At 38.8% G+C, this 27,130-nt stretch overlaps 1 protein-coding gene across 2 annotated transcripts in view; it reads left to right on the forward strand.

The window, feature by feature from the left end:
* The window catches only part of MALRD1 (MAM and LDL receptor class A domain containing 1), a 562,786-nt gene that overhangs the window by 456,936 nt on the left and 78,720 nt on the right, over positions 1-27,130 (forward strand). For both annotated transcript variants that reach the window (XM_084782548.1, XM_084782549.1), the window contains exons 35-36: positions 12,303-12,428; positions 20,869-20,935. In XM_084782548.1, the coding sequence (XP_084638674.1) occupies positions 12,303-12,428; positions 20,869-20,935 (193 nt within the window). The remainder of the gene's footprint in view (positions 1-12,302; positions 12,429-20,868; positions 20,936-27,130) is intronic.

Genomic DNA, 27,130 nt, shown 5'->3' on the forward strand with positions numbered 1-27,130 from the left:
ATTGGGACTTTAGGAGAGAGTAGCATGGAAGAATGGGGAAATAGTAGGACCCACAGGGTCCTGGAAACCTACAAGAAGAACTTTATGACAGACAGATCTGGGTCCTGGAGTCCTCCTCAAGCTAAGGCACCAGCCAAGGAGAAATAGGCAGTAAACTTCAAACCCCTTCGAAGACCTAGCCGACGAACATGATATTCTCCACCACTGAGTGGAGAGTGAGATCTGACTCTCACATGAACTCTGGTGCCCCTTTTCTGACCACGTCCCCTGGATGGGGAGGCCTGATGGCACTCAGAAGAGGGATAGCAAGTTACCAAGAAGAGACTCGATATCCTAAGAGCATATATAGGGGGAGGAAGTCTCCCTCAATCACAGACATAGGGGAGGGGAGAAGGGGGGAAGTGGGAGGGAGGGAAGAATGGGAGGAAACTGGGGAAGGGCTAACAATCAAGATGTAATACGAATAAATTCATAAAAAAGGAAAACAAAACAAAAAAAAGAGCTCATGTTTTTTCATATGAGCCCTCAAATGGCTCTTGTGATGAGGTGTCACTCTGTATACCCTTCCTTACACCCCATCATCCTTCACCCTCCTGCTTTACCCTCCTGCTTCAGTCTCCCACTTTCTCTCTATAACTGTATACAGTATTTCTCCTAGTTCCTTATTCTAAACTCACCCTCTGTGATTTCTCCATCTGCTTGCAAAGGAAAAATTCATTTTCTCTAGTGGAGTCTCACTAGGTATGTTAACTACACTTAAGGGTGTGGCCAATGACCAGCTAAGACAAAATGAATTCAATAGTATGTGTAGACTTTTTGTCCCATGATGCTTTATTTGGGGATTTTTTTTTTCTTGCTGCCTTTTTCTTGTCTATCATGGCCTCCTATTTGGTGTTTCTATGCTTTTTTTGTTTGAGGGGGGCGCATTTTTGTTTTTTATTTTTGTTTTCTCTGTGGGTGTATGTTTCTTGTAACTTCTCTGTGGTATTTTTTATAATTCTGATTTTGTTGCTTGTTTGCTGTCGAGAGAGAGAGGGAGAGAGAGAGAGAGAGAGAGAGAGAGAGAGAGAGAGAGAGAGAGAGAGAGAAGTCATTGAGTTGTCTAGCTAGAGTAGAAAAGATCTGGGAGGAGAAATCATGATCATATTACATTGTATAAAAATATTCTCAATTTTAAAAAGCTTATTATGTTAAATACTAAGGACACAGAATACATTGAAATCCCAAGGAAAATATTTTAGTACTGCCAGTGTCATTTCCTCATCCATATAGTGATAGCAATAGTAACTAGCCTACCGGAGGAGGAGGAGTATTTGGATAAGAGCACATCAGTCCCAGACTCTGCACTCAGCACTTGCCACGTTTTGCTATGTGTAGTCTCTTTCAGATAGAAATGAGAGAAAATGCTGAGAAATATTTGCTTATAGCTAGAGGTAATTACCTAATCACAGTGGAGTTCAAAGGCTGATAGCATGCTATTTATTTATTTGCTTGGTCCTATATTTTATTTCTACATTATATATATTGAATTCCATAAAACATAATAGTGATCATAGGTTTTTACACTAAGAAAAGTCATTTAGGGATAGATCCGTACAATACAATCAAGGAGTGAAGTGTGAGGGACTTTAGATATCAGCTAGGTATCTAGAAATATGATTATTGGTAAAGGAGTAAAATAAAAGAAAAGGTGAGAGACAGCCTCTGGGAATTAAAGGCTTTAGTCTCATATCAGTGAAACTGTTTCTCTGCTTTAGACATGCGGACTCTTCTGCTTTCTGCTATTTTCTTCTTTCTCTCTGTGTAATGAAACAAAAACAACCGAAAACAAAACATGACAGGTCATATCCTTGTAATATTTGTTTTTATTGGTAATATAGGCAAAGGAAGGTGATTCCAGATAAACCTTGCCAGATTACTTATTGCTGTTTGCGTCAGAGCTCTAATGTAATTTGGCTGACAGAAATAATATTCCATTCAATACAGTCATTTGATGTTTTACTTTAAGGCAGAATGCTATTTAAAGACAAGTGCAGAAGAGTACCCTGTCCTTATGATTTCAGGTAGTCATGGGAAACTTAGCTTCTGAATTGTTAGTTATGTGAAGTTCCCTTACCAAAGAAATCCACATGAAGAATAAAATGCAAAACTAAAAGCACAGAATAAAAGTGTTTAGTGAACACAGTTCACAAAATATTTCAAGAAATTATATTTTTTTTTGTTTTTTTTTTTTTGTTTTTTTTTTCAGTGAGATATTGATGGTTTATTAGAATGCCACACCCCCAAGACTGACCATGACCAGGGACACAGAAGGAACTCGGGAGCCTAACTGTGACGTCAGTCTGTTTCTTTTTTTTTTTTTATCATTCTATTTTTTTAATTAATTTATTCATATTACATCTTGATTGTTAGCCCTTCCCCTGTTTCCTCCCATTCCTCCCTCCCTCCCACTTCCCCCCTTCTCCCCTCCCCTATGTCTGTGATTGAGGGAGACTTCCTCCCCCTATATATGCTCTTAGGATATCGAGTCTCTTCTTGGTAACTTGCTATCCCTCTTCTGAGTGCCACCAGGCCTCCCCATCCAGGGGACATGGTCAAAAAAGGGGCACCAGAGTTCACGTGAGAATCAGATCTCACTCTCCACTCAACAGTGGAGAATATCGTGTTCGTCGGCTAGGTCTTGGTAGGGGTTCGAAGTTTACTGCCTATTTTTCCTTGGCTGGTGCCTTAGTTTGAGGAGGACCCCAGGACCCAGATCTGCCTGTCATAAAGTTCTTCTTGTAGATTTCCAGGACCCTGTGGGTCCTATTATTTCCCCATTCTTCCATGCTACTCTCGCCTAAAGACTCAATAGGATGTCCTCTCCTCTGACCCACTTTCTTGGTAAGTAAGGTTTTTCATGGGACGTATCCCTTGGACTAGTGTTTTGATATAAGTGAGTATATACCGTTTGTCTCTTTTTGCTTCTGGGTGAACTCACTCATTATGATAATTTCTAGGTCAATCCATTTGTCCACAAATTTCGGGAATTCCTCGTTTTTAATAGCTGAGTAATACTCCATAGTGTAAATGTACCATAGTTTCTTAGTCCATTCTTCTACTGAGGGACATTTAGGCTGTTTCCATGTTCTGGCTATTGTGTATAAAGCAGCTATGAACATGGTTGAGCATATGTCCCTGTTGTGTGGTAGGGCATTTTCTGGGTATATTCCAAGGAGTGGGATAGCTGGGTCTTGAGGAAGCCCTATTCCCATTTTTCTGAGAAAACGCCAGATAGCTTTCCAAAGTGGTTGTACTAGTTTGCATTCCCACCAGCAGTGAAGGAGTGTTCCTCTCTCTCCACATCCTTGCCAACATGTGGTGTCATTTGAGTTTTTGATCTTAGCCATTCTGATGGGTGTGGAAAAAGTGGGGAAGAGCCTGGGACACATAGGCACAGGAAACAACTTCCTGAACAGTACACCCACAGCCCAGGCCTTAACGTCAATAATTAATAAATGGGACCTTATGAGGCTGAGAAGCTTCTGTAAGGCAGGAGACACTGTCAAGAGAACAAAGCGACAGCCTACTGACTGGGAAAAGATCTTCACCAACCCCTCATCTGACAAAGGTTTAATATCCAAAATATATAAAGAACTCAAGAAATTAAACACCACAAAACCAAACAACCCAATTGCAAAATGGGGCTTAGAACTAAACAGAGAATTCTCAACAGAGGAATGTCAAATGGCTGAGAAACACTTAAAGGAATGCTCATCCTCGTTAGGCATCAGAGAAATGCAAATCAAAATGACACTAAGAAATTATATTTTGTGTCTAGGCTTTGTTATTCAATTACACTGTCCTTTTGTAAACTATAAGTAAGTCTTTTCTAGGAGACATATTAGAACCTTCATTGACCCTGTATTTTTGTATGGGGTATCTATAGATGGCTTTGAGCCACCATGTGGGTTCTGGGCCTTGAACTCAGTACGTTGGGAAGAGAAGACAGTGCTTGAGCCATCTCTATCCCTGCATGGAGTATCTTACTTGCTAGTTTTATAGCAATTTGACACAAGCTAAAGTCATCTGAGAGAACGGAACTTTAATTAGGAAAATGCATCCATAAGACCCAGCTATAGGATATTTTCCTTTTTAAAAAATAATTTATTCAGATTACATCCCAATTGTTATCCCTTGGTTGGTAAAGCAGTTTGTTCCAGCCCCCCTGGGTCCAGATCTCCCAGCCTTGATGATCTTCTTGTGGGGTTCCTGGACCTTCTGGGTCCTTCCATCTCCCCATTCTTCCATACCACTCTCACTTGGAGCCCAATAGCAAGTCTCAGCATCTGTCCCAAACCCCACTGAGTGAAGGCTCTCAGAAGACATCCATGTTGTGCCAATTATGAGTGCGGATATACCATGTGTATTTTTCTGGGTCTGGGTTAGCTCACTTAGGATGATCATTTCTAGTTCCATCCATTTGCCTGCAAATTTCAAAATTTCCTTGTTTTTAATAGCTAAATATTATTTAATTGCATAGTGTAAATGCACCACTGTTTCTTTATCCATTCTTCAACTGAGGGACATCTGGGTTGTTTCCAGATTCTGGCTCTTACGAATAAAGTTGCTATGAACATAGCTGAGTAAATGTCCTTGTTGTATGGTGGAGCATCCTTCAGGTATATGCCAAGGAGTGTAATAGCTGGGTCTTCAGGTAGCCCTATTTCCAATATTCTGAGACACCAGTGAAGAGCAAGGACATTTTCTTAACTAGTAATTGATTTGGGGAAGGCCCAGCCCTTTGTTTCTGGGGTCATACCTTGGCTGATGGTCTTGGGTTTTAGAAGAAAGCAGGCTGAGAAAACTGTGATGAGCAAGACAGTAAACAGCTCCACTTCCTTGGCCCTGCATGAGCTCCTGGCCTCCAGGTTCCTTCCCTGTTTGAGGTCCTGTCCTGACTTCCTTAGATGATGAACAGCAGTATAGAAATGTAAGACAAGTGAATACTTTTCTCTCAGGCTTGCTTTGTGGTCATGGAGTTTCATTGCAGCAATTGAAACCCTGACTAAAGCAGTCATAATGCTCCTTAATGTGTCATTTTTTTTTTAAATTTGTCATGCATACCCAAAAATCTGAGGGTCATCTTCAGCTTTCTTCTCCCTGGCTGCCAATGGACTATTTTGAAGACTTTGTTGTTTTTTTTTTTTATAATGGAGACTACAATTGTAATAGTTGTAAGGTTTATGTCGTGTGTGATAAAAAATTATAAATGATTTACGAATGGGTAGGTGAGGAGGAAAAGAAAGGAATTCAAAATGACTGAAGTCCTCAATTCGGGCGTCATGGCAGCTCATCTAGCATGGTGACAGCTGTGAAAATAGGGGGACGAGGATGTCCTCTGGGAAGGTCATGGATTCATTTGTGATGCTGTATTCATGAATCCTGTGGCAGATCCATGTGGAGTGAAGGTTCAGAGTGTGTTTGGAAATGTATACGCAGAGATCAAAAGACATAGGAAGATTCTTGGCATGAGCATGTGATAACTGACGCTGCAGGTGTCGGTGAGATGAAATAACAAAAATAAAGTAGACAGAATCTAAAGGAACAACTGGACTGTAGATAGATAGATAAATAACCGTGCATTGGTTACATGAAAGCAGAAGGTGTGTTGTTGAGGATGGGCGTGACGGGCACCAGCAGCAAAGAGTGTTGCCGGAGGAGGGGGACGGGAGAGGAGAACAATTATCAACAAATACATAAACACTATTATACTTAGGCCCTAGCCTCGGGGCCAGAGAGATGACTCAGCAGTTCAGAGCGTGTACCACTCCTGCATCCACTTGGGACAGCTCGCCCTGGTCTATGACTCCAGGTGTCTTCTCGTAGCCACTGAGGACATCTGCATTCACACGTGCGTAAAGCCGCACACAGACACATGTGAATAGAGATGATTTTTAAAACGTATTTTAAATACTCATTACTCTGAACGCTACCTTAAAAATTGCTTTTAAAAGCTGGCACAGTGAGGCGTGCCTGTAATCTTAACACTCTGGGAGGCAGAGGCAGGCAGATATCTCTGAGTTCGAGGCCAGCCTGGTCTACAAAATCAGTCCAGGAGAGCCAAGTCTACACAGAGAAACTCTATCTAGAAAAACAAACAAGCAAACAAAATCGAAATGATTTAACCAAGCAAACATTGAAGCATACCAAGAAGATATGTTTGTAGAGGCAAAAAAACCTTCCCTTTTGTCCACGTTAGATCCAACTGGGCCCAAGAATTCAACTGTAGGATAGGCTGGCAGAAATGAGAAGTTTTGCATGGCATAGATGGCCCCATATAAAAGAAAAACCAAAAGAAGCAGTCTCATCTGGGGTTTATAAACAGGAGAGAGCATACAATAGCAAACTGTAAAGATGGAAATTGTGTGGGAGGTTTCAAGGGCCAGAGATATCTAGCAGCATCCCTACAGCATGCATGACTTTGCTCTTAGCGTCTTGCCTTAGGATATAGTGGTGTTACCTTTTCCTTCTAATATAGAGACTGTCTTCCATATGGGACTTTTACCTAATGCTGTTAAGAGCTCAAAGTGATCTCCTAACTGCTACTTTCCGGGTGTCTTTTCTTAAACAATCAATATGCAATAGAGAGACAATTAACCCTTTCATGGTCAGAGACAAAAGAGTAAACAAAAACAGAATGGTGAACTTAACTAGAGGTTGTGGTGTCCCTGCAGAGAGCCAGGGAGAATAGGCCCAACTACAAATAAGTTGAATAGTCCTGTAAGTAGACTACTCCCTGGTGTGTGACTTTGGATGAATCCACTTCTGTCTATCATGTGCATTAAGGATCAGTACTTGGCATAAAACTAAGCCTGGTGTTCTTACTTCCCTTCTTTAGAGTCCTTATGACTGTGACTTCCTGTAAACCAATGAGCTTTGGCTTAGAATGGCACGGCATTTATTCTGCTTGCTTCTAGGACATGGACACCGGCAGCTTTGGTCTGATCTCTATTTTCCGGGCCTACTTGAATGCAGGGTATTGCTGATCGATCTTTTCCATGAGTCCTTTTTGTGGTTGCTCTACTGTTTGGTAGTGTTACATAACTGAGCCATAGGAATATATTATTAAGCCATAATCTACTTCTCCGTTTTGCTAGAAATCTTGCATAGTATTCCAAAGGTCGATGAGGAGTGAGAGAGATCTACATTTGCTTTCTGGCTCTGCTGTGCTGAGTTTCTAGAATTCCTGAAAAGACACATCAAAATCAGTATTGGTCAGTGGAGCTTTTGCATGTAATTTAGTTCTACAAAAAGTCTCATTTTTATCTGATTTAATTACACAGATCTTTTAGAACACCTTAGTCAAGCCCTTCTGTTAAAACTTAAAAAGGAAAGAGAATAGAGAGGGAAATCCCTTGCATAAGAATAAAGACAATTACCTCACATTCTATTCAGAGCAAGTTGATACTTTTTGTGATCCAGGAATAAAGATCATTTTACATGGCTCTTCTACTGATGTTGTCAACTTATGTCACATAATACTCCCTTCTGGCAGGAAATCAGCCAAGAATAATTGTTTGAGGTGCTTCATCCAATTTAGGTTTGAGGTTTTTTTAAAAGCAAATTTTAATGTGAAGTTGGACATGAGAAATGATGTTTTAAAGTAAGCATAGCTCCGTTGACCGGATGTTCTGGCTCTGAAAATATTGAAGCAGCACTCTGTATTGAGAAAACCTTCCTAAGGTGATGAAATATCAGTTCGCACCAATAACTATTATTGAATTTCCAGTAAGTGTAAGATGCACTACTTATCACTTACAGTCAAGAGCAGAGGGAAGAATTTGTTATAAATGAGAAAGCTAGAACTGAAATAGGAAAACAATAGTAACACTACAGCTCAAAATCATAATAAAAGGAATGTATAACAAGACGTAGTCAGCAAAGCATTAGTGTCAGTAATAAACATGGATGGCAATATTTGACATAGAGCGCTTTCTGGAACATAATCCAGTCTCAAAATTAGAAAATCCCCTTAAGAAGAAGAGACAAGAAGATGATGAGGTCATGGCCAGACTGAGCTATGTAGGTAGACTGTCTCTAAAACCAAAGCATAATTCTTTATGTGTAAGGATGTTTAAAAGAGTGAAATATTGAAATATCTTTTAAATTTTAATATTTCCAAAATAATCATTTAGCTCACTGGGCATAAAACCTATAGAGGGAAAACCAATTAGTGTAAGTGAAGGGATAGTTCAGATGAACTAAAAATAACTAAGGCTTGAACTATATGTGGAGATGGATAACTAAACGTATAGGGAAAGGATGTGGTGAGTTTTCCACAGAGTTAAATTATTATATCATATACAATGGTAAATAAATTATACCACAAATCAAATATAATAGAAAATATAGAATTCCCACCTCCTCTAAGAGGCAGAGATATTTGTAAATAATGATTATGTATAAATGTGTCTGTATATTTATCTGTGTGTATACATATAATAACAATATTTTTAAGTATACCCTTTTATTTTCTGTGGATTTATTTGCTGTCACATTATATTAATAAATACTAATAAATACCCTTTTGAAGTAGGCAATAAATAGTGAATGTGGTTAGTATTAATGAGCATTCATGAAGCAAAGGACATTGTATTAAGTATAGAAAATTACATAAGACATTGATTTTTCTGTAACTATCAATGCTTAAGCAAAGAAGAAACATTCCAAAGTCAGTCCAAATAACACTATAAAGTTCACACAAAATTTGGTTTCCTAAATGTCTCCTGAGCAGTATTTATCTTTTGCCATGTTCTTTTTCAAGCACCTTGCTTTAATGTCTGTGGGCATACTTATTACAGTCTGTGATTATCTTAGAAGTTGGTATTCTTTCTTACTAAAGTTGTCCTAAATAACACAAGTTATTTTGTAAACACAAACTCATTCAATCGATGGTTATTATTTTCAAAAATAAGCAACATGTAAATAGTGTATCAGAATGATTTTATGATTGCTGGATAAGAAACATAAAAATGGGGACCAAGGACATAGCTTACCTGGAGGAACGTATGCTTAGTTTCTGGGATACCCTATAGAAAACGGAGTCTCCCTCTCTCAGAAATATCAAATGTCAATCATGGTGGGATTTTATGCTTACTACCCCTCTCTATGCTGAGATTTTTGTCTAGCTTGATCTTGCACAGGTGTTGTGCCTGTGTGAGTTTTGTGTGTGTGTGGTTTTTTTTTTCTTTCTATGAGCTTGTATGTGCAAGTCCCTTGTTGTGTCCCAGAGTTCAGCATTTTAATGACAAGGTTCAACATGGGCCAATAGAACAAAAACACAAGTGATTTAGTGCATATGCTAATCCACCACAGAGCAGTACAGACATGTATTCTGTCCTTGAATTAAATCTAACCATTATTCTTATTGGAAGGTCCCAACAGTTTAATGTTCAGTTAAACTTTAAAATAAGGTACTGTTGAAAGAATAAGACTTTGTTATATGTATCACGTACTTGATCATATTCTTTTCATCAGTATTCCCACACCTATATAAAATGGATTTAGTTACCAGCATTTTAATGGATAATAAAACAATCTTGCCTATAACAAGAAGAGCTAGCTAATTAGAGGACTAATCTCCACACAATCATTGACAAGTACTAAAAATACTGCTCTCACAGCTGGCATAACTAATAGACAAAAATATAAAAAAAAATGTTGATAAGGGATGATCCTAGCAAAGAGATTCATTTCACACCACCAAGGTGGCACTCACTAGCTTTTATCAGACACCTTAGCTATTAGTGCGACAGAGATCAACTCAGTCTGCCCCTGTCTGACTCTCACATTTCCGTCTAACACGGGAGGGTCAAATATGCATATATAACAAGCTTCTTTAACTTGCAGCCCAGTGGATGGCTGAGTTTGGCCAATGGGTAGGATCATCTGAAATTCAATACACTGGAAAGAAAACATGAGTCCAGCAGGAATGATCGCCTTTCCCTTATTCAAATGCCACATCTCTATTTATTTATTTATTATTTTTCAGTTGTTACACTCTATCCATAACTACTTATGGGCTATAGCATGACATTTCAACACATGTACAGAACACAGAACTGATCAGGTCAGGATATTTGGCAAGCCCATCACTTGGGATAGAAAGCACTTAGTACTGAGAGCATTCGCACTCTGCTAGCTCTTCTGAAACAATCATTGGCCTCCACTGTCATCCCTAATTATCCTCCTGTGCTGTGTCCGACTAACCCTCTTGCCGTCCATCTGCTCACCAGTGCATTCTCACCATCCTCTCTTCCCCACGAGCCCCTTACCTGATGTGTTCTTGAGCTCCAACTTTAGGGAACTGTCCTGTAAACCTACATTCATTGGCCAGCCCCACTGACACTAACTTTCACAGCTTTTTATGGATGTAATTTATCTGAGATACAGCTCTGTATCACTATATTGCCACAGCATGGAGTATCACTGGACCACTTGAAGTCATGTCAAGCTAGACACTGTAGTACAGCACAACAGTCATAGCACTCATGAAGCTGAGGCAGGAAGACCTTAAGTACTAGGCTAGCCTGAGCTACACAGCAGGACAATGTTCCTGGCCAAACTCTGTTTAGAAACCCCAACAAGAGAGCGCTCGGCCTCTCTCATGCTGCAGCCAGTGCACTGCAGGCACGCGGGTGCTGCAGGCTGAGTTTCAGTAAGCAGTTATGGTCTAACAGACGCGGTAACCACTCACAGCTTTTATGATTTTGGAAATTTAAGGGTCAGAATGATTTCAGTTTTTGCCATCTTCTTGCAAAGTCCAGAAGATAGGATGTTACCCCAATTCATGCAAACATTGACACATTCTCTCTCTGTCCCTTTCTCTCTGTCCTCTCTGTGTCTTTGTCTGTCTTTCTCTATGTCTGTGTGTCTCTGTCTCTCTCTGTCTCTGTCTCTCTGTATCTGTCTTTCTCTCTGTCTGTGAATCTGTGTCTCTGTCAGTCTCTGCCTGCTTGTCTGTGTCTGTCTGTCTGTCTGTCTGTCTGTCTGTCTCTCTCTCTCTCTCTCTCTCTCTCTCTCTCTCTCTCCCTCTCCCTCTCCCTCTCCCTCTCCCCCCATGTGTGTCTGTATCTCCCTACCTCCCTTCCTGCTCCTTCCCCCATCCCTCTCTCTTTATTTTTTCTCTCTCTCATTTTTTCTTATAAGGATATTAATAACATTTGGTGAAGTGCCTAGCCTGATGGATCCATTTAATTCCAATTCATTTTTTTAAGGCTCTGTCTAGAAATATAGTCCCATTAAGGATTAAGACCTCAACATCAGTCGTGGGGAGAGGGGACATAAAACTGAGTCCCTGGTAACCAATATTTGAGAAAGGATCCCATAAACATTTTCTTCTTTTGCTGAAAAGTAAAAGCCAAATTAAATTGTAGTTAAAGATCTGATTTCTCATGACATGGGTGGAATACTCCTGGACTCACCACAGCTGTGGTTACATACCCAGCACCACTACAAGATCAAGCTAGTCAGAAATGTGGTATAGATAGGGTAGAAGATCTTTAGGCCCTCATCTCTTTACCGAGGAGCTATTGTGAATTCAGAGTTGCTGAAGAAGGAGAGAATCACTCTTCTTTGAGGATGTGGGCACTGAGAGGATTCACCCATGCCAGTAGAAGCGCGGCACTCATATGGGCAGCACTAGGCGGACTTAGTGGGTTTTTAAAAAGACAAGAAGTTGGGAAGGACATGTGACAAATGGAATATGAAAAGTCAGACAGGAAATGTGAGGAAAATCTAATTATATTTCATGCTACCCATGTATGAAATTTTCAGGAGTAATTAGTTGGTTTTTTAATTATCTTATTCTAAGTATATGGAGACACACACATACACACACACATACACACACTATACATATATATATATATATATACACACACACACACACACACACACACACACACACACACACACACACATACATACATACATATATACTTTGCCTGCAAATATATCTGTGTACCACCTATGTGCCTGGTGCCTGCTGAAGCCAGAAAAGGGGGTCAGATTCTCTCGAACTGGAGTTACAGATAGTTGTGAGCTGCCATGAGGGTGCTATGAATCAAATCTGTGTCCTCTGGAAGAGAAGCAGTGTTCTTGACTACCTAGCTCTTTCTCAGAGTAATAAAAAATTTCAAAAGGACTCCTTTCTAAAAATAAAGGGTATAGCGGCCATCATTTCATTATGAGAAACTCATTTAAAAATAGAAGACCTTGCTATCGTTGCTGTTTTTCACTGAGATCAATTTTTTTTTCAGCCAATCAGAGCTGCCCCAATGGAGCTTTGGCATGTAATTCATCAGGCAGCTGTATCCCAACTCACCAGCGCTGTGACGGTGCCGCCCAGTGCGACGACTTCCAAATCGATGAGTCCAGCTGCTCAGGTACTCCTTTTCCTTTTAACATTTTTTTTTACAATAGAAACTATTCATGAAATCTGCAGGTGATAAAAATATTAAACGTGGATTTCCTAAATAATGATAGACATGGATTTATATTATCGGGTTTGGAGGCAAGAAGAACGCTGATATCTCAGATTCCTTAAAAGTTTATAAATGAGGAGTGAAATCTTTATTAGTCTGTAAAGTGTTCAGTAAATAATGACAGCTAGGAAATGGGCAAATGGCTCAGTTAATAAAGTACTATCCATGCAGGCACGAGGACCTGAGCTCAGTCTCAGCATCCAGGCTCATGGTGGCTGAATCTAACTCGAGCATTGCGGAGACAGAAACAGAGTGATCACTGGGACTTGAATCAGTGAGCTTGTGGTTTCAGTGAGATACTATCTGAAAACATTAAGCTGGAGGGAGAAAAGAAAACGCTCAACATCTATATGTGGCCTCTACACACACATGCATGCGTACACTCCACATACACGTGAACACACAATACACACACCATTCGCACTGAACAACACAAACAAAAGCAACACACAATTTTTATTTGATATAGTTTGTGTTCCTTAGTATTTAAGTATCTATGAAAATTGCTTGTGTTCTTTAATAAGGAAAGCCTACAATATAATGTTGCATCATTTTCCTACTTTTTGATGACAGTATTACATATCTTAATGATAGGTTTTCCCATAACTATATTCAATCTTAGGCTGCTTTTGAAACATTCTTCATTTTTCAGACCTTGGAGCATTTGTACAGCATAAAAGCTGATAATGTACATCAGTTGTCCTATATATAAAAACTGCTCCAAAAATCCCATGATATATTACATAAAATCCATGGTATATCTTCTCTCCTGAGTAATCGAATTTTAATTTCATGCAGGCAATTCATAAAGTAATAGAAAGTTAGAGGCAGTATAAGTCTGTCAAAACTAAAAGATAATATAACTCAGCAATAAAAGATATATTTGACCATATTTCTTATTAAGTTGGAAATATTTTATGTCAAATGTAGGTAAGAATATATTTTATATCTTTAAAGATACGCATGGAATTATAAAGTATGTGGCACAGTCATGAACAAGTTGTAGTTCACAGATGGCTCATTTATCCAGTTCTTATTTTTATTATAGGAAATAATTCATCAGATCTAGTCCCACAAAATACACAAAGATAAGCTACAAAAATATTGTTGATTCTCATTATTCCTTTACTACACATTTCAGACCCCAGGTGAGTGACCCCAAAGGAAGGCCTGCTACTGTGTTGGAGGAGAGTAATAAAGTACCCAGGAGGTAGAGAGATGCCTGCAGGTTCAGGTCTTATCACTCAGGAGCTAGGGTAGAAAGATTTTGGGTTAGAGTCCAGCCTGAGCCCTACAGTAAGACTTGGCAATAAATAAATTAGTAAAGAGATTAACAAGTGGCAATGATACAGTCCTGATCTTGGAACTCTTGACACATTGTTTATGTCTATGTGAAGGTGACATTTCCTTCAGGACATCCATTATGAACACAAACTATGCTATGTTTTATTGCTTGCTCTGGCACGATGTGCCACTGAAAATAAGGCCAGGGAAACAGAAGACTTGCCATTCATGTACTGAGTGATAGGCACTGACTGTTCCAGTCAAGTAGCCATCACTAACAATCCACTTACTAAGTGCAGGTCACATTGACATAGCTGTTGGGATAGGGTGACACAAGGAGCTAGTGAAGCCATTGTCACAAGTAAAATCCATATTATGCTTTCTCTATTTACATTTTGCATACTGTAGGCTCTTCTATCCAACTTGATCAAGCTAACATTTGTGTTTTGATAACTGACTCTAAGACAAATCAATGATACAGATTTGACAAGGTACCTCTTACATTTCTATTTTTCCAACCATCAGATTCTTTAAGGTAAGCCTTACATGGATATTGAGGATCTCTAGCCTTACAGTGGCCAGTGCTCCCCACAGTAAGGCCTCATAGAGGTGGTGAACATCTGGCCTCGCACACCTCAGAATTGGAGTTGGTCATTAATAACATAAAACTGAGGCACAGCAAGGATATTTCAATGAAAATTTTGTCAGTCCCTGAGTCATATTAGGAGGCCATAGTATTTTTAAATTATGATTGCTTATGTGAAAGAAAAAAATTACTAAGAGTTCCTCCAACTGAACTTAAACTGGAAGTGATTTTTCTAATTAGGTGCAGTGGTACCAGTTTGTAAAGTCTGTGCTAAAGTAATACTATAATTATGGTGGTATTCTTTTGCAAAGAGAATTAGAAAATTATATCAAAATATAAAATTGTGGGATGAGCCATCGAAGATGTAATGTATGAGGATGACATAGCTTCATAAAGTTTCAAGTGGTTTTAAACAAATCCAAAGCACTAACAATTCCCAGAAAGGGTCTTGGAACTACTTCAGGGCTGTGAGACATAGGAGTCCTTCCTATGGCCCTTCTGGTGGGATTTCAAGATATAGAAAAACAGGCTTTAGAGAAAATTACAGTGTTTTTATGAAATTGTGAGAACACGAGTTTAGATCCACAACACTAGTATAAAATTAAATCCAGGACTGGTGGTGCATGCGTGTCATCCTAGTGCTGGGGAAAGACCGATGTTTCTCTGGGACTAGCTAACCTGATTGCTTAGCAGTCCTGGTGAAATGTCCCATCTTAAAACCAATATGGACAGGACCACCTGAAAAATGCAAGGCTATTATATAGTTTCTTCAAAGTCATACATGCATTAAACAATCACACACGCGTGCGCGCGCGCGCACACACACACACACACACACACACACACACACACACACTTTGTATGTAAGAATGCCTCTCACCAGGGACTTGACATAGCATGTTGTATAAGTTCTAGGATTCATACATCTCCTCAAACTATACACAAATTATTGTGTATATGCTTCTTTTAAAAAAGAACAATAGATATTTATTCATTTAATTAATTTATGTATTCACTCTACATCATGATTGCAGCCCCCTCCTCTCCTATCAATCACCCCCCCCCCCCCGACCTCACACACCCCCTACCCCTATTCCCCCTTTCCTTCAATTAGAAGAGGAGGTCCCCCACTGATATCAACCAACCCTGGCACAATAAGTAACTCCAGAACGAGGTGCATCCTTTCCCACTGAGACCACACAAGGCAGCCCAGTAAGGGCGTCGGGATCCAAAGGGAGGCATCAGAGTCAGAGAGAGCCCTGATCCAGTTGTTGAGGGACCCACATGAAGACCATTTAAACTATACATCTGCTACATATGTGCAGGGGGCCTTAAGGACCAGTCTGTGCATGCTCTTTGTCTGGTAGTTCACTCTCTGTGAATGCCTATGGGCCAGGTTAGTTGACAGTGCAGGTCTTTTTGTGGAGTTGTTGACCCGTCTAGATCCCTCAATATTTCCCCTAACTCTTCTATGTGACTCCTTGAGCACTGTCTAAAGTTTGGCTGTAGGTTTCGGCATCTGTTTCCATCAGCTTCTGGGTGAAGCCTCTTAGAAGAGTTATGCTAGGCTCATGTCTATAAGCACAGCAGAATAACATTAATAGTGTCAGGATTTGGGTCTCTCCCATGGGATGGATCTCAAGTAGGGCCAGTCATTGCTTGGCTATCCCTCTATCTTTCTTCCATCTTTGTCATGCATATTTTGTGGGAAGGAAGATTTTGGGTCAAATGTTTTGTGGGTGGAAAGTTATCTTTATCCCTCCACTAGAAGTCCTGCCTGGCTACGGGAGATAGCTACTTCGGGGTCCATATCTTCCACTGCTAGGAGTCCCAGCTAGCGTCACCCCCAAAGACTTCCAGTTCCCCCAACCCAAGGTCTCTGGCAAATCCCAGAGATGTCCCCCACCTCAGATTTCCATTCTCTCATTTGTTGTTTCCATATGAAGTTAAAAAATTATTTTTTCAAGGTCTGTAAAGAATCGTGTTTATATTTTGATGGGAATTGCACTTAATTTGCAGATTGCATTTGGCAAGGTGGCCATTTTCATTATGTTAATCCTACCAATCCATGACCATGGAAGATCTTTCCATCTTCTGATATTTTCTTCAATTTCTTGTCATACAGGTGCTTTTCATATACTTCTTGTCATATAGGTGTTTGACTTCTTTGGATAGAGTTATAAGATACTTTATATTATTTGTGGGTATTGAGAATGATGCTGTTTCCCTAATTTCTTTCTTGGCTCCTTTGTTGTTTGTATATGTGGAACTGTGCTTTTTAACCTCAGAGCTTGGCGTTTCTGGATAACTATCTGAGCTCGGTCTATTAAGGACTCCCTTTCTCAGCAGGGTCCTCTTTTGCCCGGTCTGAGGAATCCCAGGCCTGACCTTTCCTGATAGAACCTGTTCAGCATGCACATGAGGATTCCTGGAAATATCCCACCCTATGCTAAGGAGATCCCAGCCTTCAGCAAATGATCTTTCATCTTATCTGGAAGTTCCTCCCCCACCCATAAGATAATTAAGTACTGTGTTCTCATTTTTCAGAAAGGATCCTATGTTTCTGCATGTAAATGAAGTACTGCACTACTGCATACAATTATCCCTAGCCACGGTGAATCAAACACATCCACCCACAAACCCCTCCCCACTGCCCAAAGTTTATAAATCCCTGGTTCACAAATCAAGGTTGACTGGCCTGCTCTCTCGTGTACTCACCATTTCTCCACCATGATAGTCTGAGACTCCATTTATTCTTGGGAAGAGAGGGCTCCCCTCTATGGAGAATTTCCAATGGGTGCCCCGAGTGGTTAGGCAGCCAGGATGGAGCTGCCTTGGTGGCCACTGAAGCCCACTCCATTGCCACCACTAGTTTGGTGCTGACCACAGGTGAAGTAGCCACTGGGCCTAGATCTTATCAGACCATGCCATCTGCTCATGTCCTCTGCCATGCTTAGCACAGCAGCTTCATGAAGGGCAGCAACACTTTTGGTATCATCTTGGTCTGTTGGAGTACCCAAGTTTCCACTGCCCTCTGATACCAGCCATCTCATTCTAAAATAGCTAACTCTAACACTTGGTGGAAAACTAATTTTCCACCTCCCTTGATGAGACTGGGAACTTTGCCTAGTACATGGGTCTCACCCTAAACACTAGAAGCCAACACCGAGTAAGAAATGGGACCCTTGATCTTAAGGTCTGTCTGTTCTCCCCCAGAAGAAAGCAGCACTTGGACTGGCCCACTAGACATGGAAGCCAGGTTACCTCCAGACAGAAAGCAACATGTATACAGGAGGGTTAGTGATTTTTTAAAAAGTTAACCTTGTACCTAGCCACTTTACTGAAAGTGGTCATTAGCTGTAGGAATTCTCTGGTGTAGTATTTTAGGGTCATTTATGTATGTTATCATATCATATGTTAATAGTGATACTTTGACTTCTTTCTTTCCAATTTGTATCTCCTTGATCTCCTTTAGTTGTCTTATTGCTCTGGCTAGAACTTTATGAACTATATTAAAGAGATACAGTAAGAGTGGGCAGCCTTGTCTTTTCCCTGATTTTAGTGGAATTGCATTAAGTTTCACTATCGCAGTGAATATTAGTGACTCCAGAGGAAGTGGGCAGTGCCTGACAACGTCACACTCAGATGGGTTTTGTTTGTTTGTTTTTATTTTGTTCGTTTGGTTGGTTTTACTTTTTGCAATAGAACAATACCATTACTTGAGAAAGAGTAAAACTGTACTCAGGAGAAATAAGCATGGAGTGTTTTCATCTATTTGTGTCCTGGTGATGGCTGGTCTCCTCTCCTCAGAGCATCTGGCTTCTTGTGTTTGAAGTAAATTTCAAATCTGTTCTGCTCAAAGAGTAACATCACTACAAGGAAAGATGGCTTTTCACTCAGATTGCCAACTCTGTAGTCTCTAGTTACTTAAATAAAACCAAGTGAGGCCAGGATGGAAAAGACACTACTGGGAAAGCAAATTGTTGAAATATTTGGAAACTCAAAATGACACTTGACACTAGATATTAAACACATGGCATTTTCAGACTCACCCCTGCCTCCCCCTGCTTTCTTCTTCCCTAATGCTTTTGGAATGTTCTGTTACTGGCTGGACAATCTTTTTCAAACCACCTTTCCTCCAGTGTTCTAATTTAATCAACAGTGTCAGCATAAAATTTCTGAATTTTTTTTCTTCATAAATAATCTTTTCCCCAAGTTAATATTCATTCTCATTCTCTCTGTCTCTCTGTGTCTCTCTCTGTCTCTGTCTCTCTGTCTCTGTCTCTGTCTCTCTCTGTCTCTCTCTCTCTGTCTCTCTCTCTCTGTCTCTCTCTCTCTGTCTCTGTCTCTCTGTGTCTCTGTGTCTCTGTCTCTGTCTCTCTCTCTCTCTCTCTCTCTCTCTGTGTGTGTGTGTGTGTGTGTGTGTGTGTGTGTGTGTGTGTCTCTGTCCCACTTTCTCTTCCTCTCTCCTTCCTCTGACCCTCTCCCTCTCCCCATTTCCGCTCCCTCCCTTCCCCCCTCTCTCCATTAAGCTTAGATAAATCCTATTGATATGCTTCCTTGGCACCTTTATCAGTGACCATAGAGTGATTAGAGAAAACAAAGAAATGATGGCTGAGTATAAAGGAAAGCTTCCAATTCCTGTCTCTGACCCATTCATATGGGTCAGAGCTGTAGATTTCAATGCCATGGTGAATCATACAGTGCAACCTTTTGCATGTCCCTTGACCACTCCAACACAGCACCATCTTTCCCCATGTAATTTTCCTTCCCTATCAATAATTCAACTACGTGAATGAAGCTACAAGATATCCCTTGGCCCAGTTAGAAACTGGAACATCATTCTCTACTCTTTCAAACAATCAGGGAACTGTTTCAACTCTTAGCTGGATAGGTTTGATTCTCCATCTTTCTCTTTACTGAACAGATTCAGCCAATGTTCTCTTTCATGATGCATGCTAGGTCCCTTCTTTTTTTTTTATTTATTTTTATTAATTTATTCTTGTTACATGGCTAGGTCCCTTCTTAAAAGACCAGCTTCCATGCTTTGGGCTCCTATATATCTGGCTCACATATTACCACAAATCCTACTAGGGTGAGCTTAATCTAGTTCTTTGAACATACTGAATTCATTGTTCAAGCCTAGTAGTCTTGCTTTCTTCACACAGCATGTGATTTCTAACATAAGTCAATACCGACTCGAATGCACAGAGAATTGCCTGATTTTATTAAAGTCCCATCCTTATTGCTCCTATCAGCTTTCTATGTCCATCTAAGCTGCTACTGTCTGTACAGTGTATTGGTACCTCACTTACTCTTTTGCCTGATCAATAGGCCTAGGCTATGAACAGCGGGCTCCATGCTTGCCTATTTTTATGAAGTCATCATTTGTTAAACACACACTGTGAGAAGGTATTCTCAGACACCCTCAACACAACTTAAGATGAGTTTTCTCTTTAATTCTGATTTGTAGAAAGGAAACACACAAAGAAGTTAACAACCTTCCCAATATTACAGTTACTTAGTTGAGCTAAGATTCCAACTCTGACAGCTGGCTTCTTTGATGAAAGCCTCACCAAATGTATTAAATTACCAGTATTATTATTGATCACATTCCCAGGGCCTAGGTCAATATCAGACAATTAATAGGTGGTCAGGACAAACTTGTTGTATTATTGTATTAAAACACAAAAGTGATAGAGGTTTCCATCAAGTACTACAGCTACAATAGCCCAAGCAGGGTGGAATAGTATCCTGAAAGAAAGATGACAGGAGCAAGCTAGACTGTTGGGGAACAGAAATGCTGGTCACCGTTGGTGCGTCAAGGAGACAGGTCAATACATGCACCTCAGAGAGCTAAAGAAACAAAGTGTTTCCGCAGTAGGAAGAAGGTGAAAATATATGTATGGCTTAAATATCTAACCTGTCAGCAGACTATCTTTGAATATAAATGTCCATTCTAAAGGAGAACTAGGGAGTGACACCTGCAGTGAAATAGCAGTGCCAGGGTAAATGGGACAGAGTGACCTATATTGGCATCTCTCGTAGACACAATGGCAGGGCTTATGCATGCAAAAGAGTGCCAGACGACCCATGTAGAACATTAATCTGCCATCACTCAGTGACTTCTGTAGCACCTAAGAAATTTTCAGTAAACACAAACTTCTACTGTGGTCAAAAACATGTCTTGCAGACATCTCAGAAATACATAAATTGTACCTAATCTAGGGGGAAAGTTCTTCTCTTATAATAAGTCGCTCAGGCATACATAGGGCAAGAATCACCTAGAATACCAGGGACCACTAGTCGGATTGGGAGTGAGGTGTACATGGAAGTATTCTTTGCTTTTAGTATCCTAGAAGCCAGTGTCTGCAGATATAAAGTGTAATGCAATAGCTAATACTAATATGCCCTCCTCCCTTATAATAATGTTTATAACCAACTATGATCTTTGTGATGCTTCTTTTTCAGAATGTCCAATACATTATTGCAGAAATGGTGGCATTTGTGTGGTGGAGAACATTGGTCCCATGTGTAGGTAAGAACATTACTTGATTGTTTTTTCTTTTTTTTCCTTTTATTTTATTTTTTTATAGATTTTTTAAAAAAAATTACACATAAGTACAATACACTAAATACAACAAGAAGAACAATGAAACATTCAGGAATTATATAAATGTTATATTCATAGTGTTTTGGTTGTTTGTATTTGGCTATCTTGAAGAAAACACCTTTATGCTTAAGCTAACTTGCATACTTATCTGTCTTGAGGCAAGATAATATAACATAAAACAATATATGATTATCCAGGTAAAATAGTAGATTATGAAAATAGTATTTAACTTTCTGTACATATAAGAAAAAAGTGTGAAAATATTTCAGAAAAGATTGAATATTTCATGCAATTTTTCATATTTTGACATTTTCTGGCATACGGGATACAGTATTTAAAAAATATGAATTACTGGCATTTGATGTTTGTATGTGCTTCAGAAAACTTTTGTTTATGTCTTTGAGTCTCACACCCTAACCCAAGCTGATTCTCAACTTGCCATACTCCTGCCTCAGCCCTCCCAGGATTAGTGGTGTGAACCACCAGACTTGGCTCCAGAGAAGTTTTTCTGATACAGTTCACCGATGTCATATGTAGCTAGCATCTGTGATTCCACCCTCTCTTTGTATTTCAAATCCCAAATTTGTCTCCAATTTTACCCAATAACAAAGGATAAAATTAATTCATGAATAAGGCTATCTTCTGGCGTGTCCACGGCTGTTTGTGAAACGACGAATAAAGGTACGGATAGGAAATACATTTGCATACGCAGAGCAAAATAAACAAAAAACAGGCTTCAAGATTTCTTTTGGGAATTACTCATGCTGCGTATCAAAGGTTCTTGATTTTTTTTTCTCAGCCTGTAGGGAATTGTGCAAAAAGTTTCATAAACTTCAAAGGAAATGATGCATATTGCATTATATTTGTGTTTATGACTCTTTAATCTAGCAGAGCACTGGATATATTACTTTGCTTATTGCAAAAGCTATTGAAGGCTGCTATTCAAATTATAAAGAAACACAAGTATCTAGAAGAAACTCACCAATAGCTATTTAAATTCCTAAATTATTTTAAGTCAACACTTCTATCTTAGAATAAGTAGTCTGCTTCTGTATCCCAGAGGAGAATGTGGAGTCCTACCCTTCACTTTAGACTGAGGGATTCCAGGGACAGATGCTCACTGTTTTTAGTTGTTTAGCCATTAGTGATCCCATGAGGCTCCAGTAGATAGTTTTGAACCCATGGTTACACAAATGACCAAGTTTACACAGTGATTGAACTCTCAGATTCTCTAAATACCACCACCACCAACAGCCATGATGGGAGAAGGACGGTGTGTGTGTATGTGTGTGTGTGTGTGTGTGTGTGTGTGTGTGTGTGTGTGTGTGTGCACATGCATGTGCAGGCGTGCACTGGGTAGTAGCAGAATGGATGTGATTATAGGAATGCTCACTATAGTGTATGAAATTATCAAAGAACAAACTCAATAAAAGATTAAAACAAAACAAAACAAAACAAAAAAAAAAAAAAAAAAAAAAAACAAAGAGTAAGAGCCTCAGGCCAACAAGATAGCTTAGAAAGTAAAGGCACTGTGTAACCAGGACTAAGAACCTGATGTGATCAGGGTGCATTATGTGAAATTCCCAAATGATCAATAACATTATTATGCTGGGGGGAGAAAAAGAACCTGAGTACGAGCCTGAACGCTGGGATTTGTACGGAAAGACAAGAACTGACTCCCTGAAGTGGCACTCTACCCTCCACAGGCTGCAGCAGCTTGTGTGAGCCCACACAGAGGCCTGTGCACACTATCACTATCTTTATCTATCCATATCCCTGAAACACAAATAAAATTGACTAAAACACAATTATCACTAAACATTATGTGCTTTATTTAGATGTGACTTTAACATTAGTGAAACTGAATTTCAAGTGAGTTCCTTAAAGTGTTTTGTCTCTTAAATCCATTATGTAGCCGATTTCACATCTCAAGATTATACATTTTCTCACATTATTTTAGCATGGGAGTTTACCATACACATTTTATTTGATCTAGAGAAGGGATGCATACTATTAATTGCTAAACTCTCCCCCAAAGAAACTGAGACGGCTTCCATATGATGTGTAGTGGACATCAGCTAAGTGGATGATACTATTTAAGTCAACTGTTTACAGTAGCGCAGTCCGCCGCTGTGTTGTCCTCTTCACCCCTGTGGAGCTGGAAAGCTCCCTGGCTTTAGTCTCAGCTGAGCAAGCAGAAAGCTTTGCATTCTTGGCAACCGCCTCAAGCACTTAAATAAACTGTAGCATTTGACATTCAGATACAGAAGCAATAAATTTATTTCTCCCAAGTGCAAAGCTCAAAGATGGGAATAAAGTGTGATGGGAGACAGAGAGACAGATGGGATGTTAGAGGAAATTGGTGCAGTGACGTGTAGATGTGCTGCCAAGGAGGTCCAAAAAGTATATTAATACAGTGTTTGTGAATCAAATACTATCTTCAAAAACATAACTTTAAGAACAATGATTACTAGCAAATTGCTTAGAATTACTGGGCTCTACATTTTATAAAATTTTTATTTTTGACATTATATTATGATATAATATAATGGTCTCTATGTGCTTTGTGCATGTGTCATAAATAAGTAGATTATGCCTAATCTTGTGACAGAAAAGTTTTGAATAGCAAGTCGCTTAAGTACACTAAGGACATCCATCCACCCCAGAGATCAGGGGCCCTGATCAGGTGAGCAGGAGAGAGTTAGGGGTCAGCATCTAATGGAATTGCTAAGTAGACACTATACAGAAAGGATACATTCAAATCTATCAGCATTTATCATAAGTATAAATATTATAGTCAACTAAAACACAAATTATGTCAAAGTAAAAAAATATATACATATATAATATATATGTATGTATATACACTATATAATTTCACCTAATTTATATTTTACACAAGAAACATGCCAAAGAGAAAACTGAAAAATCAGAGAAAACAATTGGGCAAATAGGAGTAATACAAATAGTATATTTTATTTTTTAATTTATTCATATTACATTACATCCCATTGTAATCCCCTTGCTTGTATCTTCCCATCCCATCCTCCCTTTCTCTTCTACCCTATTTTCTTCCCCTACCACATGTTAGTGGGAACATGCTGGGAAGTTAAAATTAACACTCTAAAATGCTAAAACAGGCAAAAGCTTTTTTTTCTCCTATGTAAAGTAAATAAGAATTTTCATTTTTATTTTCAATTCATAAAGACATATAAATACACTTGAACATTCCATTTAGAAACTCACATTGAGGAAGTGATTTTTTTTTAGCTCTCCTTTTCCTGATAGCATCTATCAAGATATTTTGGATTTTAAAATTATTATTATCACTTGCATGCAAAATATGTAGTGCATGCAAAATATGTAGTAAAATACTGTCTTTTCCTGACACGTAGCTTGTAAGTCAGCTGGTTCCTTGAGCTTTGAGAGTCATTTTAACAGGCATTTGATAAAGTTAGTTTTCACACTGAACTTGGTGTTAAAATCTAGTGTATGAATACACAAGTAAGGTTTTTTGTACAAATATCTTTTTATGTTGAGCAAATTTTTTTCCTTTATCTTTTTTATTTATTTATAATATACTACATATAGTAAAAACAGGAAACAATCAGGAAAGCCAAATAGAAATGTTACATTCACAATGTTCAGCTCACTTGTATTTGGCAACCTTGAAGAAAATACTATTTATCTTATCTAGGTGAGCCTAAAGTTTTATACCTAAATCATGCTCTATCATATCTTGTATTTATAAGCATAATAATATCTTTCTAGACCTTAGAACATTTTATCAAGTTCTAAACAACTTAAGCCTAGCTGTGAAACTATAACTATATAGTCTTCCACCCCATTGGAGACTTAAGAAGAATAAAATTATTTAGGCAAGAAATGCAGGCAAGCCACTTCCAAAACTAAGAGATGACAGAGACCGTTTACTGCCTGGTCAATCACCCACTTTCTCCCTATAACACTGGACCATCATCTTCAGCCTTCTCGCCCCGTGTATCTGGCAGCCATAATTATGAAGCAGGAAATATGAAGGACTTGGACTTGCTTACCTTAGCAGTCAACTCAGCCTGCATCCAAGTGCTGTCCATTTTGGACAGTATATTGTCTATAGAGAAAGCTGGGGCACTTTTGCCCAACAGCTAGCTTGCCATTAATTAAGAAGCTCTCTCCAAAAGGAGATTTTATGAGAATCATCATCTTCCTTGAGGTAGGCTGCCTGTTCATATTTATGATAGATTGATAGATAGATAGATAGATAGGTAGATAGATAGATAGATAGATAGATAGATAGATAGACAGACAGACAATCCTCAAAAACTTCAGAAACCTTCAGAATATGGCATTTAAAGATATTTTTATTAATTTAAGGTCTTTTTGACTGGAGACATATCAGCTTCTGGCAACACCCCCAGGCAAAAGTTTTTATGTACCAAACACTAAAATAATCAAATATAGAAGGCAAAAAATTTTAAATACTCAAAATAATTTAAAAACCCTCAAAGTTAAAAAAAAAAACCTATACACACACAGCAAATTCAGTCATATAATTTTACTCTTTTCATTGCATTGTCATTAAAGCAAAGACCCATATATACTAGTATTCACTTATTTGACTAAATAGAAAACTTTAATAAAATGCTAGAAGTTGTTGTTTGGCCTACTGATGTCTTTCTTTTAAAAAAAAAAAAAGAAAGAAAGAAAGAAACATCATCAATGGAAAAGCATGGGAAAAATAGACTCCAAGCATTTTAATTCCCATTTCTAAATAATTCTACATTAAAATGCCTCTTTATCTTGCAATTTACACAACAAAACAGGAGCTATGGAAATGGGACAACACGGAAAGAGCTCTGAGCAGTCCTGAGGAACTGCGTCAAGTCAGGGGAAGGAGAGAGAGAATACACACCATAGAATTGTTCTCTGATCTCCACATGGACTTGCAGACTGTATTCCCAACATACACACACACACACACACACACACACACACACACACACACACACACATACACACCGCAAATAATAACTAGACTTTCTAAAAATAAAAGACAACACATTTGCTCCTCTATCATCTTTAACATTTGGCAGTGTTTGAGGGTAGATCATGGTTTTGTGTTAGTACTAAAGATGATAATTTTCATTCTCATTCCATTATCAGTACGCCAGCACATACCTGATGTGGAGACAGCTACTTGAATAATATTCTAACCAAAGAATAAATGAAGCAATGAGTGAGTGAATGAGTTGCAGTTATGCAAATGAGCTATGTGCAAGTTCAGAGAAAATATCACTATGTTAGAGTATGTTCTTAAATGTATTGAGATACCCATCCATTATGTCAACACAAACCCAATAAGCAGTCACAATGAAATACTCGGGACTTTCTAAGTCAGTACAAAGATCATACTAAGAAGCACATGATGTGCTTATTATGTGATCAGAAATTACTACTTTGTTACAATGACAGAAGAGGGTGCTCTTAAACTAGGAATATCATTCTATATCAGCTGCCAGACCCGCACCAATGAGAACACAAAATCCATTTCCACAAAGCCACTGCTTAAGAAGGTAAGTTTATGAACACCATTTTCCTTTTAAAGAGTGAGTGAGTGAGTGACAGAGACAGAGAGAGAGAGAGAGAGAGAGAGAGAGAGACAGACAGACAGACAGACAGACAGACAGACAGACAGACAGACAGAGACAGAAAGACAGAGAGAAAGACAGAGAGAGAGAGAGAGAGAGAATGAAATAAAAATACAAACAACTGTAATTCTAAAGAGGATGAGTACTTTTACACATTTAGTATTACTTAAACCTATGCATGCACAACACTTTAAGATATCCAAAGTCTATGTATAAAAATAGACAAGATATTAAGAATCAATTGAAAAAAAAGAAATTACTGCATCCATTGAATTGTTAGAACTTTGGAAAAAATAAATGATAAAAATGAAAAATGATCAGATCTCAAGTGAATATAGATTTAAATAGAAAATATTATGATGGGTTGGGAACTAATCAGGTGCCAAAGAGATAAAGTAAAAAAAAAATAAAAAGAAAAGAAAAGCAGTAAGAGGAAGTAGCAGAGGTGAAGAATAAAGAATATTTGCATCTT

Source organism: Acomys minous, assembly GCF_964271855.1.
Source record: "Acomys minous genome assembly, chromosome: 5".
Lineage (NCBI taxonomy): Eukaryota > Metazoa > Chordata > Mammalia > Rodentia > Muridae > Acomys > Acomys minous.